The 14,571-nt window shown below is 30.5% G+C and overlaps 1 protein-coding gene across 9 annotated transcripts in view; it reads right to left on the reverse strand.

Moving 5' to 3' along the window:
• The window catches only part of LOC129758333 (G protein-activated inward rectifier potassium channel 3-like), a 425,862-nt gene that overhangs the window by 228,429 nt on the left and 182,862 nt on the right, over positions 1–14,571 (reverse strand). Inside the window, exon 1 of one of the 9 annotated variants that reach the window (XM_055755826.1) lies at positions 4,126–4,965. The exons of the other annotated variants lie outside the window; for them this stretch is intronic. Coding sequence (XP_055611801.1) covers positions 4,126–4,373 — 248 coding nt within the window. The 5' untranslated portion in view covers positions 4,374–4,965. Of the gene's footprint in view, positions 1–4,125; positions 4,966–14,571 lie in introns of those variants that run through there. 9 annotated transcript variants of the gene reach the window in all.

Consider the following 14,571-nt stretch of genomic DNA (forward strand, 5'->3'; position numbering starts at 1 on the left):
TGTAATTTCTTTATTTGAAACGGCTTTAAGGAGCCAAACTCGTTTTGTATGTATACAATTGTTTTCTAAGACCTAGATCGTCAATTTTCGAAGAGAACAGGAAACAGATAGGGAAATATAAAAATGAGAAGAATTATAGACGAAGATTTGCCTTAAAAATAGTTTTTGTAGCCTGGAGTTAATGGAATTTGGATTTAATACAAGAAACATTGGCAAGGTCAATGTAGAATTGACATTGAATTCTCAATTCAGTACTGTGTCAAAATGCAGCCGTTTCTGCTAGAACAAAAATTCAACCTTTTTATTACGATGAAAGAGTTGAAAAATGTTGTAAGCTTCGAAACTACAAAAGAAAACAGAGCTGGAAATCGACTAGTAAGTTGTCTTGGCTATTGAACCCTATTGTAACTTTTGCCATGTTTCGTTTCTCAGAAAGAGGAGGCCATGATTCCATTGGAAACGGACGCGTTTTATTTTCACTCAGTCGGGGAAAATTTTACTTTTAAATATTTTAGTGGTTAAATTGATTCTAAACTTGGAAAAAATAGAGAAACATCGTACTTCCAAAGTTGACAATCGGTTAAAAGTGATCGTTGGGAAAGTAACAGTCTCCCTCTGCGAAGTAAAGACTTTGAACATAGTTTTCCTTAGGCGCTATGTAGAGCGAAAATCCGTCAAGATCTAACTGGAAAGTTGAATCGACTATCAGGGCCCAGAATTTATTTGGTGAGTTCGTTCTACAATAATTATTTTACTTAAGTGTAAACAAAAAAAAGTTTTCTGGAAATTTCTCACGGAAAGCTCATTTTTGTCATTTTTGTCATTTTTGTCATTTTTGTCATTTTTGTCATTTTTGCCATTTTTGTCATTTTTGTCATTTTTGTCATTTTTGTCATTTTTGTCATTTTTGTCATTTTTGTCATTTTTGTCATTTTTGTCATTTTTGTCATTTTTGTCATTTTTGTCATTTTTGTCATTTTTGTCATTTTTGTCATTTTTGTCATTTTTGTCATTTTTGTCATTTTTGTCATTTTTGTCATTTTTGTCATTTTTGTCATTTTTGTCATTTTTGTCATTTTTGTCATTTTTGTCATTTTTGTCATTTTTGTCATTTTTGTCATTTTTGTCATTTTTGTCATTTTTGTCATTTTTGTCATTTTTGTCATTTTTGTCATTTTTGTCATTTTTGTCATTTTTGTCATTTTTGTCATTTTTGTCATTTTTGTCATTTTTGTCATTTTTGTCATTTTTGTCATTTTTGTCATTTTTGTCATTTTTGTCATTTTTGTCATTTTTGTCATTTTTGTCATTTTTGTCATTTTTGTCATTTTTGTCATTTTTGTCATTTTTGTCATTTTTGTCATTTTTGTCATTTTTGTCATTTTTGTCATTTTTGTCATTTTTGTCATTTTTGTCATTTTTGTCATTTTTGTCATTTTTGTCATTTTTGTCATTTTTGTCATTTTTGTCATTTTTGTCATTTTTGTCATTTTTGTCATTTTTGTCATTTTTGTCATTTTTGTCATTTTTGTCATTTTTGTCATTTTTGTCATTTTTGTCATTTTTGTCATTTTTGTCATTTTTGTCATTTTTGTCATTTTTGTCATTTTTGTCATTTTTGTCATTTTTGTCATTTTTGTCATTTTTGTCATTTTTGTCATTTTTGTCATTTTTGTCATTTTTGTCATTTTTGTCATTTTTGTCATTTTTGTCATTTTTGTCATTTTTGTCATTTTTGTCATTTTTGTCATTTTTGTCATTTTTGTCATTTTTGTCATTTTTGTCATTTTTGTCATTTTTGTCATTTTTGTCATTTTTGTCATTTTTGTCATTTTTGCCATTTTTGTCATTTTTGTCATTTTTGTCATTTTTGTCATTTTTGTCATTTTTGTCATTTTTGTCATTTTTGTCATTTTTGTCATTTTTGTCATTTTTGTCATTTTTGTCATTTTTGTCATTTTTGTCATTTTTGTCATTTTTGTCATTTTTGTCATTTTTGTCATTTTTGTCATTTTTGTCATTTTTGTCATTTTTGTCATTTTTGTCATTTTTGTCATTTTTGTCATTTTTGTCATTTTTGTCATTTTTGTCATTTTTGTCATTTTTGTCATTTTTGTCATTTTTGTCATTTTTGTCATTTTTGTCATTTTTGTCATTTTTGTCATTTTTGTCATTTTTGTCATTTTTGTCATTTTTGTCATTTTTGTCATTTTTGTCATTTTTGTCATTTTTGTCATTTTTGTCATTTTTGTCATTTTTGTCATTTTTGTCATTTTTGTCATTTTTGTCATTTTTGTCATTTTTGTCATTTTTGTCATTTTTGTCATTTTTGTCATTTTTGTCATTTTTGTCATTTTTGTCATTTTTGTCATTTTTGTCATTTTTGTCATTTTTGTCATTTTTGTCATTTTTGTCATTTTTGTCCTTTTTGTCATTTTTGTCATTTTTGTCCTTTTTGTCATTTTTGTCATTTTTGTCATTTTTGTCATTTTTGTCATTTTTGTCATTTTTGTCATTTTTGTCATTTTTGTCATTTTTGTCATTTTGTCATTTTTGTCATTTTTGTCATTTTTGTCATTTTTGTCATTTTTGTCATTTTTGTCATTTTTGTCATTTTTGTCATTTTTGTCATTTTTGTCATTTTTGTCATTTTTGTCATTTTTGTCATTTTTGTCATTTTTGTCATTTTTGTCATTTTTGTCATTTTTGTCATTTTTGTCATTTTTGTCATTTTTGTCATTTTTGTCATTTTTGTCATTTTTGTCATTTTTGTCATTTTTGTCATTTTTGTCATTTTTGTCATTTTTGTCATTTTTGTCATTTTTGTCATTTTTGTCATTTTTGTCATTTTTGTCATTTTTGTCATTTTTGTCATTTTTGTCATTTTTGTCATTTTTGTCATTTTTGTCATTTTTGTCATTTTTGTCATTTTTGTCATTTTTGTCATTTTTGTCATTTTTGTCATTTTTGTCATTTTTGTCATTTTTGTCATTTTTGTCATTTTTGTCATTTTTGTCATTTTTGTCATTTTTGTCATTTTTGTCATTTTTGTCATTTTTGTCATTTTTGTCATTTTTGTCATTTTTGTCATTGTTGTCATTGTTGTCATTTTTGTCATTTTTGTCATTTTTGTCATTTTTGTCATTTTTGTCATTTTTGTCATTTTTGTCATTTTTGTCATTTTTGTCATTTTTGTCATTTTTGTCATTTTTGTCATTTTTGTCATTTTTGTCATTTTTGTCATTTTTGTCATTTTTGTCATTTTTGTCATTTTTGTCATTTTTGTCATTTTTGTCATTTTTGTCATTTTTGTCATTTTTGTCATTTTTGTCATTTTTGTCATTTTTGTCATTTTTGTCATTTTTGTCATTTTTGTCATTTTTGTCATTTTTGTCATTTTTGTCATTTTTGTCATTTTTGTCATTTTTGTCATTTTTGTCATTTTTGTCATTTTTGTCATTTTTGTCATTTTTGTCATTTTTGTCATTTTTGTCATTTTTGTCATTTTTGTCATTTTTGTCATTTTTGTCATTTTTGTCATTTTTGTCATTTTTGTCATTTTTGTCATTTTTGTCATTTTTGTCATTTTTGTCATTTTTGTCATTTTTGTCATTTTTGTCATTTTTGTCATTTTTGTCATTTTTGTCATTTTTGTCATTGTTGTCATTTTTGTCATTTTTGTCATTTTTGTCATTTTTGTCATTTTTGTCATTTTTGTCATTTTTGTCATTTTTGTCTTTTTTGTCATTTTTGTCATTTTTGTGAAAAAAATTTCTAAATGTTTTCCATTGAAAAGGACTCAATATATTTTTTTTCTCTGACACCGTGTTATTTACGAAAACTATTTGTTAAAAAAACATGCTAATAGCGAAAAACTTGGCTAAATGAACCTTGATTAATTCGAATACTTTAAAATTATTATCATTAAAAGTTATTCATTCTTTCCTTTCTACCAATCTAATAATATTTCATTTTCTTCTAATTCCAGGTAAGCGAGAACTATTTATTACGTTAAGACAGCCACAATGATTGTAAGTCCAAATTAAAATTCAATAATCACTAAGATAAAAATAAACAAGGGTTGTCTGTAAACTTCATGTCAGCGAGAGTACATTAGTCACCTACTTGTTGCCTTTTTCCTTTTCCGCCAGCATGGCCGCCGTGATCCAATTCATGTTGTTGTTGTTTTTCCCATTGCCTCCGCCTCCTGCTCCACTTTTATCAATCACAATCGCCACCTCGTTGAAAACTTGCCTGATTCGTTCGGCCATCGTAGTAGGCCTGTTGTTGTTGGCCTGCTGCTGTCGTTGTTGTTGTTTTGGTATGGATGGTGGCGCTCCGAGCATCAACCGATTCAAATCACTGACCACCATAGGCAGACAGACCTCTCACAAAACAAACACTGGGATGGCTGGTCGGTTTAACTATTTTTTTTTTTTCTTCCTTCTATCAGGAATTTTGTTTCACCGGGAAAATCTTCTAACACAGAGCACAATCAAACACCTTTTTTTGCGGGATTCTGGCGAACCACGACAACAACAACAACACATACACTCGATCACACCACCACCGTCTGACAACTAATTAAACTGTCATTCTTCCCTTCCGCTGACAGTTAGAGATAGATCTTCTTCGTCCTTCCTTCAGCGGTTGTCTCCATTTATCGTTTTCGCTTTATCACGAGCCAAAAGCACACCGTCATCGTTACAAATTTGCGACGGATTTCTCTATTTTGTGTGCGGGTTTTTCGCCTTCTCTATGTCTCGAGGAAGAATAACTTTTCCGAACCGCTTCTGACGATCACCGATAGACAGCAGCACTTTTGGCACTTGTCACACCTTTTGAACCGAAAAAAAAAACCATCAAATGTAAAAAAAAGGCCGACGGGCACCCTTAGCTGATGAATGGCAAGCCACGTGCATTTGCAACAAGCCAGAAGAAACACGAAAACCCGCCGGGATTTCGGGGCGATCCTTGATGGATTCCCGTTTGGCCACGCTACACAAAGGTCGAGTACGACGCGACTGACGATTGTTGTCTCGGCTCTCACTTTCGTTGTCAGCCAAGCCAAGCCAAGCCAGGCCGGCCTTCAAGTCCTCGAGTAGAAGATTTTTTAATTGTCAAACCCCCAGGTGCGGACGTCTGTCGCCTCGGGGTGTTTTTGAGTCCTCCCCCCACACCACCATCCACTGAATCGTTACCAAAAAAGGGTTGCCTTAGAAAACGAAACGGTTATGGTCTGCAATTCTGAATTCTTTGTTTCAGATTCCAGATTCTTAACCAAAGGTTTTTATAATTTTGAGCAACTAAATAAGATTCACAAAACGGTTCAAAAAACCTGTTTAATTTATCCTTACTCGATCAGCAGAGCATATCAAAATAAAAACTAAAACATATCTCAACGAGATATTTATATCTTTTTCAGTTAGAGTATTGTTGTCATAATTTTCGACTCTTAGTTTCTTTAATCTTGGTTATATCTTATATTAATTGGTATTCTTGAATAGGATCGAACTCACTTTCAACGATAAAGAATTTGTTTCAAATTGTTATAATATACTATAACCGTTTCTTATTGTGATATGCATATAATTTAAGATATTTACATCTGATTCAGTTATAATTAAGTGCTCAAAATTTTTGATTTTAAGTTTTTCCAATCTGAATTATATCTTATTCTGATTGACAGACTTGAATGGGGTTGAGCTCATTTTCAATGATAAAGATTTTTTTCGGATTGTCCTAAAATAAAATGGTTATATCTTATTTTGATATACGTACAACTTTTTATGAAACACGGACATCGAAGTCAACGGCCCAAACCGTACATTGATGAGTTTCGCTCAACAGATCCATAAATTTGAATCCAATTTTTGGGAAACCAAAAATAGAGCATGGTTTCCCGATCAGGAGAGCATATCAAAATAATAATTCAAACGTATCTCACCAAGATATTTACATCTGATTCAGTTATAATTAAGTACTCAAACATTTCGATTTCAAGTTTCTCCAATCTGAATTATATCTTATTCTGATTGACAGACTTGAATGGGGTTTAGCTCATTTTCAATTATCAAGATTTTTTTCGGATTGTCCCAAAATAAAATGATTATATCTTATTTTGATAAACGTACAACTTTTTCTGAAACACGGACATCGAAGTCGACGGCCCAAACCGTACGTTTATGAGTTTCGCTCAACAGATTCATAAAATTTAATCCAAGTTTCGGGAAACCAAAAATGGGACATGGTTTTAGCAAATGATGTGGTTTATTGACATTCCACTAGAAAATTTTCTCGAAGCACTCATATCTTGATAAGTTATAATTTTGATAGGTTTTGTTCTGCCCAATATCAAACTATGCTATCTGAACGAGATATAATCTTGTAAGGAGCATATCTAAAATTAATATAATTTAGCTATGATCGCATGGATGTTTTGATATAATTTGAGATATTTTAACATCCTACGAGTATTGAATAAAAACTCATTTAAATAGGAAAAATATTAGTATCAAAATATCTCATCTTGATAAAATTTAGTTTTTCCTTCCTGATCGGGTTTAGCAAATAATGCGGTTTATTGACATTCCACTAGAAATTTTTCCCGAAGCACTCATATCTTGATAAGTTATAATTTTGATAGGTTTTGTTCTGCCCAATATCAAACTATGCTATCTAAACAAGATATAATCTTGAAAGGAGCATATCTAAAATTGATATAATTTAGCTATGATCGTATAGATTTTTTGATATAATTTGAGATATTTTAACATCTTACGAGTACTGAATTATAACTCATTTAGATAGAAAAAAAAATAGTATCAAAATATCTCATCTTGATGTAATTTAGTTTTTCCCTCCTGATCGGGCATATAACTTTCCATGAAACAATGACATTGAAGTCAACGGCCCAAACCGTACTTAATGAGTTTCGCTCAGCAGATTCATAAATTTGAATCAAATCCTGGGATACACAAAAAGGAGCATGATTTTAGCAAATAGTGTGGGTTACTGACATTCCACTAGAATTTTTTCTCGAAGCATTCATATCTTGATAAGTTATAATTTTGATAGGATTCGTTCTGCCTAATATCAAACTATGCTATCTGAACCAGATATAATCTCGTTTAGGAGCATATCAAAAACTGATATAGATTAGCTATGATCGCATAGATTTTTTGATATAATTTTTGATATTTTAACATCCTACGAGTACAGAATTATAACTCATTTAGATAGAAAAAAAAATAGTATCAAAATATCTCATTTTAATATAATTTTGTTTTTCCCTCCTGATCGGGTAAGCAACAAGCTCGGAACGTGCAGCATCAAACTTGTTTTTTGTTTATCATTTAAAAGATACCAAATTTTAATACTGTTCAATACAATTGTCTGGTGCTTGATTATTAATAAAACATTATAAAACCATTTCAGTTTTCAAATTAATTTTTGCTTTCACTTTTTCATCAGTTGGCATTACTGAATCATCGCGGTATTTTAGATTTGAAATAATCTTAAAAGTCAAAGAAATATTTATTCAATTTGGCAAAAATTCTTGAACTCTTTGTACTGGATTTACTACTGTTTCTTTCCGTATTTGCGATTATCAATTTATTAACACACATGGATGACGGTGATTCTCGAAAAAGTTCGATACAAACGAAAACTTAAAAGAATTCCATGATTTTCTTGCATGCTTGAATACAATATGGTTTGAAATTAGGAATTCAGCAGAATCCAGAAGTATGCACATAGTTTAAAGAACAAATTGAAGAAAATTCATTTCAGGATGGCTTCATATACTGGATAATCGTAAATTTCCATATACAATTTTTATTTCTTATGAACTGAGGTCGCCGAAAGAGCGTTTTAGAAAAATTCGTCATTTAGTTTGAGCAAAAATGAAAAAATATACATCTATTTTCCATGTTCAATTCTACCACTCAATCAAGCCGAAATCATTTTTCAATTATGTGATTTTCAAATTCAAATCAAGAGATCAAAATACAAAATTAAGAAGTCATTCTTAGTCTAACTCGCTTCGATATTTCGATTTCAATAAACTTGAAAAAAGTCTTACTTGAAACTTGAAACTCGTCAAAAGGGTTACGTTGAAGTTATCCTAGAACATATGTATATTATGGTCAATCATTATAAAAAGGTCTCTAAATCACCAAAAAAAATTATCAAAACAAACAAACAAACAAACGAACAACGATTCAAAACTAACGTAGACTCGATTTGCATAATCAATAACTTTTTCCTTTCACTTGAACCTGTGAAAAAAAATATGTTTTATAAATTATTTTGAGTATCTATCTAATTATTAAGTATATTATTCTTATTATCAGACCACTTTCAACCCATTTCGTGATTTTTAAAGAAGAAGTTTTCCATACGATTGTTAAAAAGTTTCCTAATTGTTTCCTCATTTTAGGCATACTGGGGTGTTTTTAGGACTAAGTGTATCTATGTATGGGTAATTATATGTAGATGCATTTTCATACCTAGATGCCATGAAAATGCATCGACCCTCTCCGATTTGACCCTTAATCAGTAGAATGACTCATTGTAGTGTAAATAGGAAAAATCCAAAGTTTAAGATAATCGCCCCATCCTATTTCATATGGTAGACCCTCCTTCCTCCCAAATTAAAAAAAAATGCCTTTTTCCCAAAAATAGTAATTTTTTATTAAATATCTTAGAAACCGTGGGAGCGTAAATTGTGAGTTCAAGTCCTGTCGGTGAGTCGTTGTATCTTTTTCAAAAAATTCATGTATTTACGTATCCCGCCTTTTTCATGAATGTCCTTTTCTTAAAATGTCCTGTTTTTATCTTGTAAAGTTTTTACATACATTTCAATTCATTGATCAACACAAAAAAAAAATCAAATACGTCTTTTTCTCAAAATAATCAGTACGTTCATCCAATCCAATATAAATATCTTTGGTAAGAAAAAAATATTTTTTCATGTTGCTTCCAAATGCTTATAGATCTTTATTTTTCGATGGAATCTTTGTTAAATTGCCTATTTTCATCACCTTTTTCAACTCAGTTGTCCAAAGTATACAATAATGGAAGTTTTCTTAAGTGTTTAGATTTCAAAAATAGATTTGAATTATATTTGTTATTATATGAAGACTTTTTGCGCAGTATGAAATCCGCATCTCAAACAAAAGACAAATGTTTACTTAACTTAAGAATCGATAAAGCAAATGATTTCAAATTTAGCATGGGAGGTTTTTTGCATACGAGAAATATTTCTATGATTAATTGAGACCCCTCCTTCTTTCTAGTAGGGTGACATGAAGGGGGATGGGGGAGCCTTATAAAAAAATTTTCATAACTCGAAAACTATTCAAGCAAATAGAACCAAATTTGGCATATGATGGTATTATGGGTACCACAAATTTTTCACTCAATATTTGATTCCTTTCAGTGGGAAGATAGAAAGAGGGGAGAAGGGGGGGAGGGGTTCCATACAATTTTTGTTTAACTGAGAAACAAATCGACAAATGCAACCTAATTTGGTATGGGAGGATATTAGGGTAGGATAAATGTTTCTCTGAGTCTTTGGTATCCCTCTGTCCTTCCAGTGAGGTCATATGAAAGGGGAGGAGGATTTCTATACATTTTTTAATGATAACTTGAAAACTATTCAAGCAAATGGAACCAAATTTGGCATACGAGGATATCTGAAAACGATAAATAGTTCTATATTTGTTTGAGGTCCTTCCCTTCTTCCATCGGGAAGATAGGAAGGGAGAAGTGGGACTTTAATGCAAGTTTTATTGGATATTTCGAGAACGATTCGAGCAAATGGATTCAAATTTGGCATGTTTCTATTAATATTTGGTACCACTTCCTCCTTAGAATGGGAAGATGATAAAGGGAAAAAGGCCCCTTTACAAGTTTTTGCATAACTTGAGAACTAATCAAATGCAAATGGAACCAAATTTGGCATGGGAGAGCATGTGCTACGAGAAATGGTTACATGGATATTCGAAACCTCTCCGTTCTTCCATAAAGGATATAAGAAGGGAGGAAGGAGCCTCTTATACAATTTTATACAATTTTTTTGAGAGATATTATCTAAAAATGAATCAAGTTTCACATGGAAAAGAATAAAGGCACGATAAATGGTGCTTTGAGACACCACTCATCTTCCAATGAGTAAATAGGAAGGGGTCTTATCTAATGCAATTTTGTTGGCATAACTTGAGAATTGATCGAGCGAATGGAATTAAATTCGGCATGCCAAGGTATTTGGGTACGAGATATGTTTCTATGATTATTATAAACCCTTCCGCCTTGCAGGGTGATGAGCGGAAAGAAGAAGGGGGTTCCGTATTTTAAAATTATACAGAACCTCCTATAAATTTAAAAGCTCAAAAACTTATCAACCAATAATGGAACCAAATATAGTATGAGAGAGTTTTTGGGTGCGAAAAAGTGAGTATGATTATTAGAAACGAATTCCTCCTTCAAGTAGTGGGGGATTCCTCCTTCAAGTAGTGGGGGACTAAAAGAGGAAAGAAGTGAGGCTCCCATCAATCTGTGTGTATCTATTGAGCGCTAATCAATCACCAGGGACCAGCTTTTATAAGAGAGGTTGTTTGCGTACAAATAATATGAAACCCTCCGATGTGACAATGTTTTTATGGTAGTTCGTAAATTCTCCCGGCTATAGAAACAAGGTGGCCGAAATAACAGAAAAATCAATAATTTCACAGAATTTTGAGCAAATTTTTATCACAGAATCTGTATCACAGAAAACAGAATTTTCGTTAAATTCACAGAATTCACAGGTTTTCCTTTAAATTTTGTTCTTCGATAAAAATTAAATTAGTATGTCTAAATTTATTTTGTGTTTCTAACTTTAAATTGGAAAATTATGACAAGATTGGTAGTATTGATTAAATTTTCTCAAGTAAAATGTAAAAAAAGACTCAATTTGTCATGACTTTTCAATGAAATTAATGGAAATAGTATCACAGAAAGCCATTACAGAATATTTGGATTAAATCACAGAAAGTCAGAATTTTTTTTCGCAAATACAAAGCATTTTTGTTTGGCAATCTTGATTGGAAGACGAAATGAGTGGAAAATCCATACCAATTGAACATATATTTTGGTATCTATATATATAAAAATGAATTTCTGTCTGTCTGTCTGTCTGTCTTTCTGTCTGTTCCCTATAGACTCAAAAACTACTGAACCGATTTACGTGAAACTTGGCAGGTGGGGGTATTGGAGGCAGGGGAAGGTTCCTATTGTGGATTGAAACCCCTCAGTCTCTCATTAAGGGGGGGAGGGGCCTCCCAAACAAAAGACAATTTTTAGCATAACTCGAGATCCCATCAAGCAAATGGTATCATATTTGGCATGGGGTGGTATTTGGGAACGGGGAATATTTCTATGAATATTTGGTACCCCTCCCTCCTTTCAGTGGCGTGATAGGAAGGAGGGAGGGGGCTACCTTACAATTTTTCATATAACTCGAGAACTAATCAAGATATTGGAACCAAATTTGGGGTGGGAAGGTATTTTGATACAAAAAATATTTCAATGATTATTTGAGACCCCTCCCTCTTTGCAGTTGAAAGGGGGAGGGGCCTCTTTCATATTTTTTTCATAACTCAAAAACTAATAAAGCAAATGGAACCAAATTTGGCATGGGAAGATATTTGGATACGAAAAATATTTCTACGATTATTTGAGACCCCTCCCTCTTTCCAGTAGGGAGATATAAAGGGGGGAGTACTCTTTTTAATTTTTTACATAACTTTAAAACTAATCAAGCAAATGGAACCAAATTTAGCACGGGCGGATATTTGGGAACGTGACATGTTCTAATGATTGTTTGAGACCCCTTCCTTCTTCCAACGGGTAGAAATGAAAGGGGGAGGGAAGTTTCATATAATTTTTATTGCATAACTCAAGAACTACAACAGCAAATGGAACCAAATTTGGCATGGAACGATGTTTGGGTACGAGAAATACTTCTATGAATATTTGGTATCCCTTACACCTTCAAAGAGGTGGATGAAAAGGGGGAAACCCCTTCCCTTACAATTTTCAGTATAACTGGAGAGTTGATCGATCAAATTGAACCATATCTACCATATCATGTGAGGGAATTTAGATACGAGAGATAACCCACCTTTTTTTTCAGTGGAAAGATATAAAACGGGAAAGAGGGGCTTCCATACAATTTTTTGCATAACTCAAGAATTAATCGAGCAAATAAACCATATTTGGCATCAAAAAGTATTTGAATACCATTTCTTGCAGTAGGATGATAAAATTGGGAATATAGGATATAGTTGGGAATATTGGAACCTACAGACAGATTAAAATTATCAGATCTTTAACACAAATTTAAAGAGTAAGATTCAGAATATTTGTTTAAGTTATCTTTGTGTAGCAATTCGAAACTCCAGCTGCAGCTCTCATTTTGTAGTGGTTGCTTATGAAATATGTTATAATTTGATTTAAAATAATGCCAATAAAACAATAAATTTGAATAATTTTTGAAAATATCATTTGATCATGAAAGGTGTAGTAAAGCACACCGGGTCAGCTAGTAATAAAATAAATCATGATACTTATGAAAACGAAGTAAAACTTTCAGAACTTGGATAAGAATTTTAAAAATCATGTTTTACCTAATAAGATAGAATCAACATTCACTGTGTCTCTGATGGAACAATTTTATGTATTTAAAATTAGCATCGCTAATTTTTGCACCATTTGAAAGCTGGGACTTTCCCCTTTCATTTGAGCCCAAATTTAAAACAATCCATCGGGGGTTCTAGAACAATTTTTTTTGAAGTTTTTTTTTAACATTTTTAATGGTTTTTTAAAGACTAATTCTACTAACCACTGTGAAACGTTTTTCTCAGCAAACGCGTAAATCCAATTGTATATGTCAATAACATTACTTAATGGAAACTGGCTAAAACTTTGTAGAAGACATCAAAGTGAAACAAATTGAGAGAAAAGAGTTGGAATGTCACAAACAGAGTAGTTATTATTTGATTTGAATAATCTAATAATCCTTCCCATTACTGATAGTAGCAAGACCAGAAATAGTATTCTACCAACTTAGTTATTGCTCGTAGAGTGTATAAATGTTCAGGATGGTTTATTTACATAAAAATTTATTTTTTACATAAATTTGATCAGGATTATCTGAAATAATGAGCATTTATGGGGTTTCATTATTCCGGAACAAATATAAATCTTTTTTTGTCACTCTGTTTGTGACATTCCAATTCTTTTCTCTCAATTTGTATCACTTTGATGTCTTCTACAAAGTTGTATCAAGGGAAATTTCCCATTAAATCATGTTATTGACATATACAAGGATTACACTGAAGGTAGGACAAACGTTTTCAAAGTGATTAGAAGAATTTAGTCTTAAAAACCATTAAAAATGTTAAAAAAATCTCCAAAAATATAAATTGTTCTAGACCCTTCGATGGATTTTTATTTAAATTTGGGCTCAAACGAAAGGGGGAAGTCCAAGTTTTCGAATGGTGCAAAAATTAGTGATGCTAATTTTCGAAAAATAAAGTTTTCTCCCAGAGACACCGTGCATTGTTTTGCTATTCGAAACTCCAGCTTCAGTTCTCATTTTGAAATGATGAAATTGATTTGAATTATTTCTACAAATTTCATTTATTTTTAAAAGGTGTAGCAAAGCACACCGGGTCAGCTAGTGTAGTTACGAAAATAACTTCAAATTTTCAACTCTTGTTTCATGAACACCATAAACGATTTTCCATATTAGGACAGTTATACAATTTATAGAGGTGTTAAGATACGCTGATTTTTGTCTGGAATTAACCATTTAGTAATAAATATGTGTTTTCCATAAAAGGCAAAATAAAAGCACATCAGGGTGCTACAAATTGGTAAGAAAAATTCAAGGTCCCAAATATAATTTTTGAACAAATGAAAATTTTTATCGACGTTCGACTAAAGTATGAATTCTTTTCGACTTGAAATTTTATATATATATATATATATATATATATATATATATATATATATATATATATATATATATATATATATATATATATATATATATATATATATATATATATATATATATATATATATATATATATATATATATATATATATATATATATATATATATATATATATATATATATATATATATATATATATATTTTTAATTCATAAACTATGCATTACATTTATTAACTCTATAAAAGATCTTCGTAAATCGTTAAACACTATTATGAAAAACAAAAACTTTACGAGTGTTTTAACAAAAATTGGTTTAAATTTACAAAATCATGAAAATTGAAAAAAAAACCAACAAAAAAATTTAATTTTCATTTTTTTTTTTGTGTTTTTATTTGAAATTTTTGGTCAATATGTGTGTGTGAGTTAAATTTAACTATTTTAGACTCTGAACATTGTGCATCTAATCTTTGTTACGAAATAATATGACGCTAAATGTAATCAGTATATAACGTATTATTTGAATTTTTGTAAGAACTGTAACAGACATTTTCCAGCATCTTTCTC

Source organism: Uranotaenia lowii, chromosome 3, assembly GCF_029784155.1.
Source record: "Uranotaenia lowii strain MFRU-FL chromosome 3, ASM2978415v1, whole genome shotgun sequence".
Classification (NCBI taxonomy): domain Eukaryota; kingdom Metazoa; phylum Arthropoda; class Insecta; order Diptera; family Culicidae; genus Uranotaenia; species Uranotaenia lowii.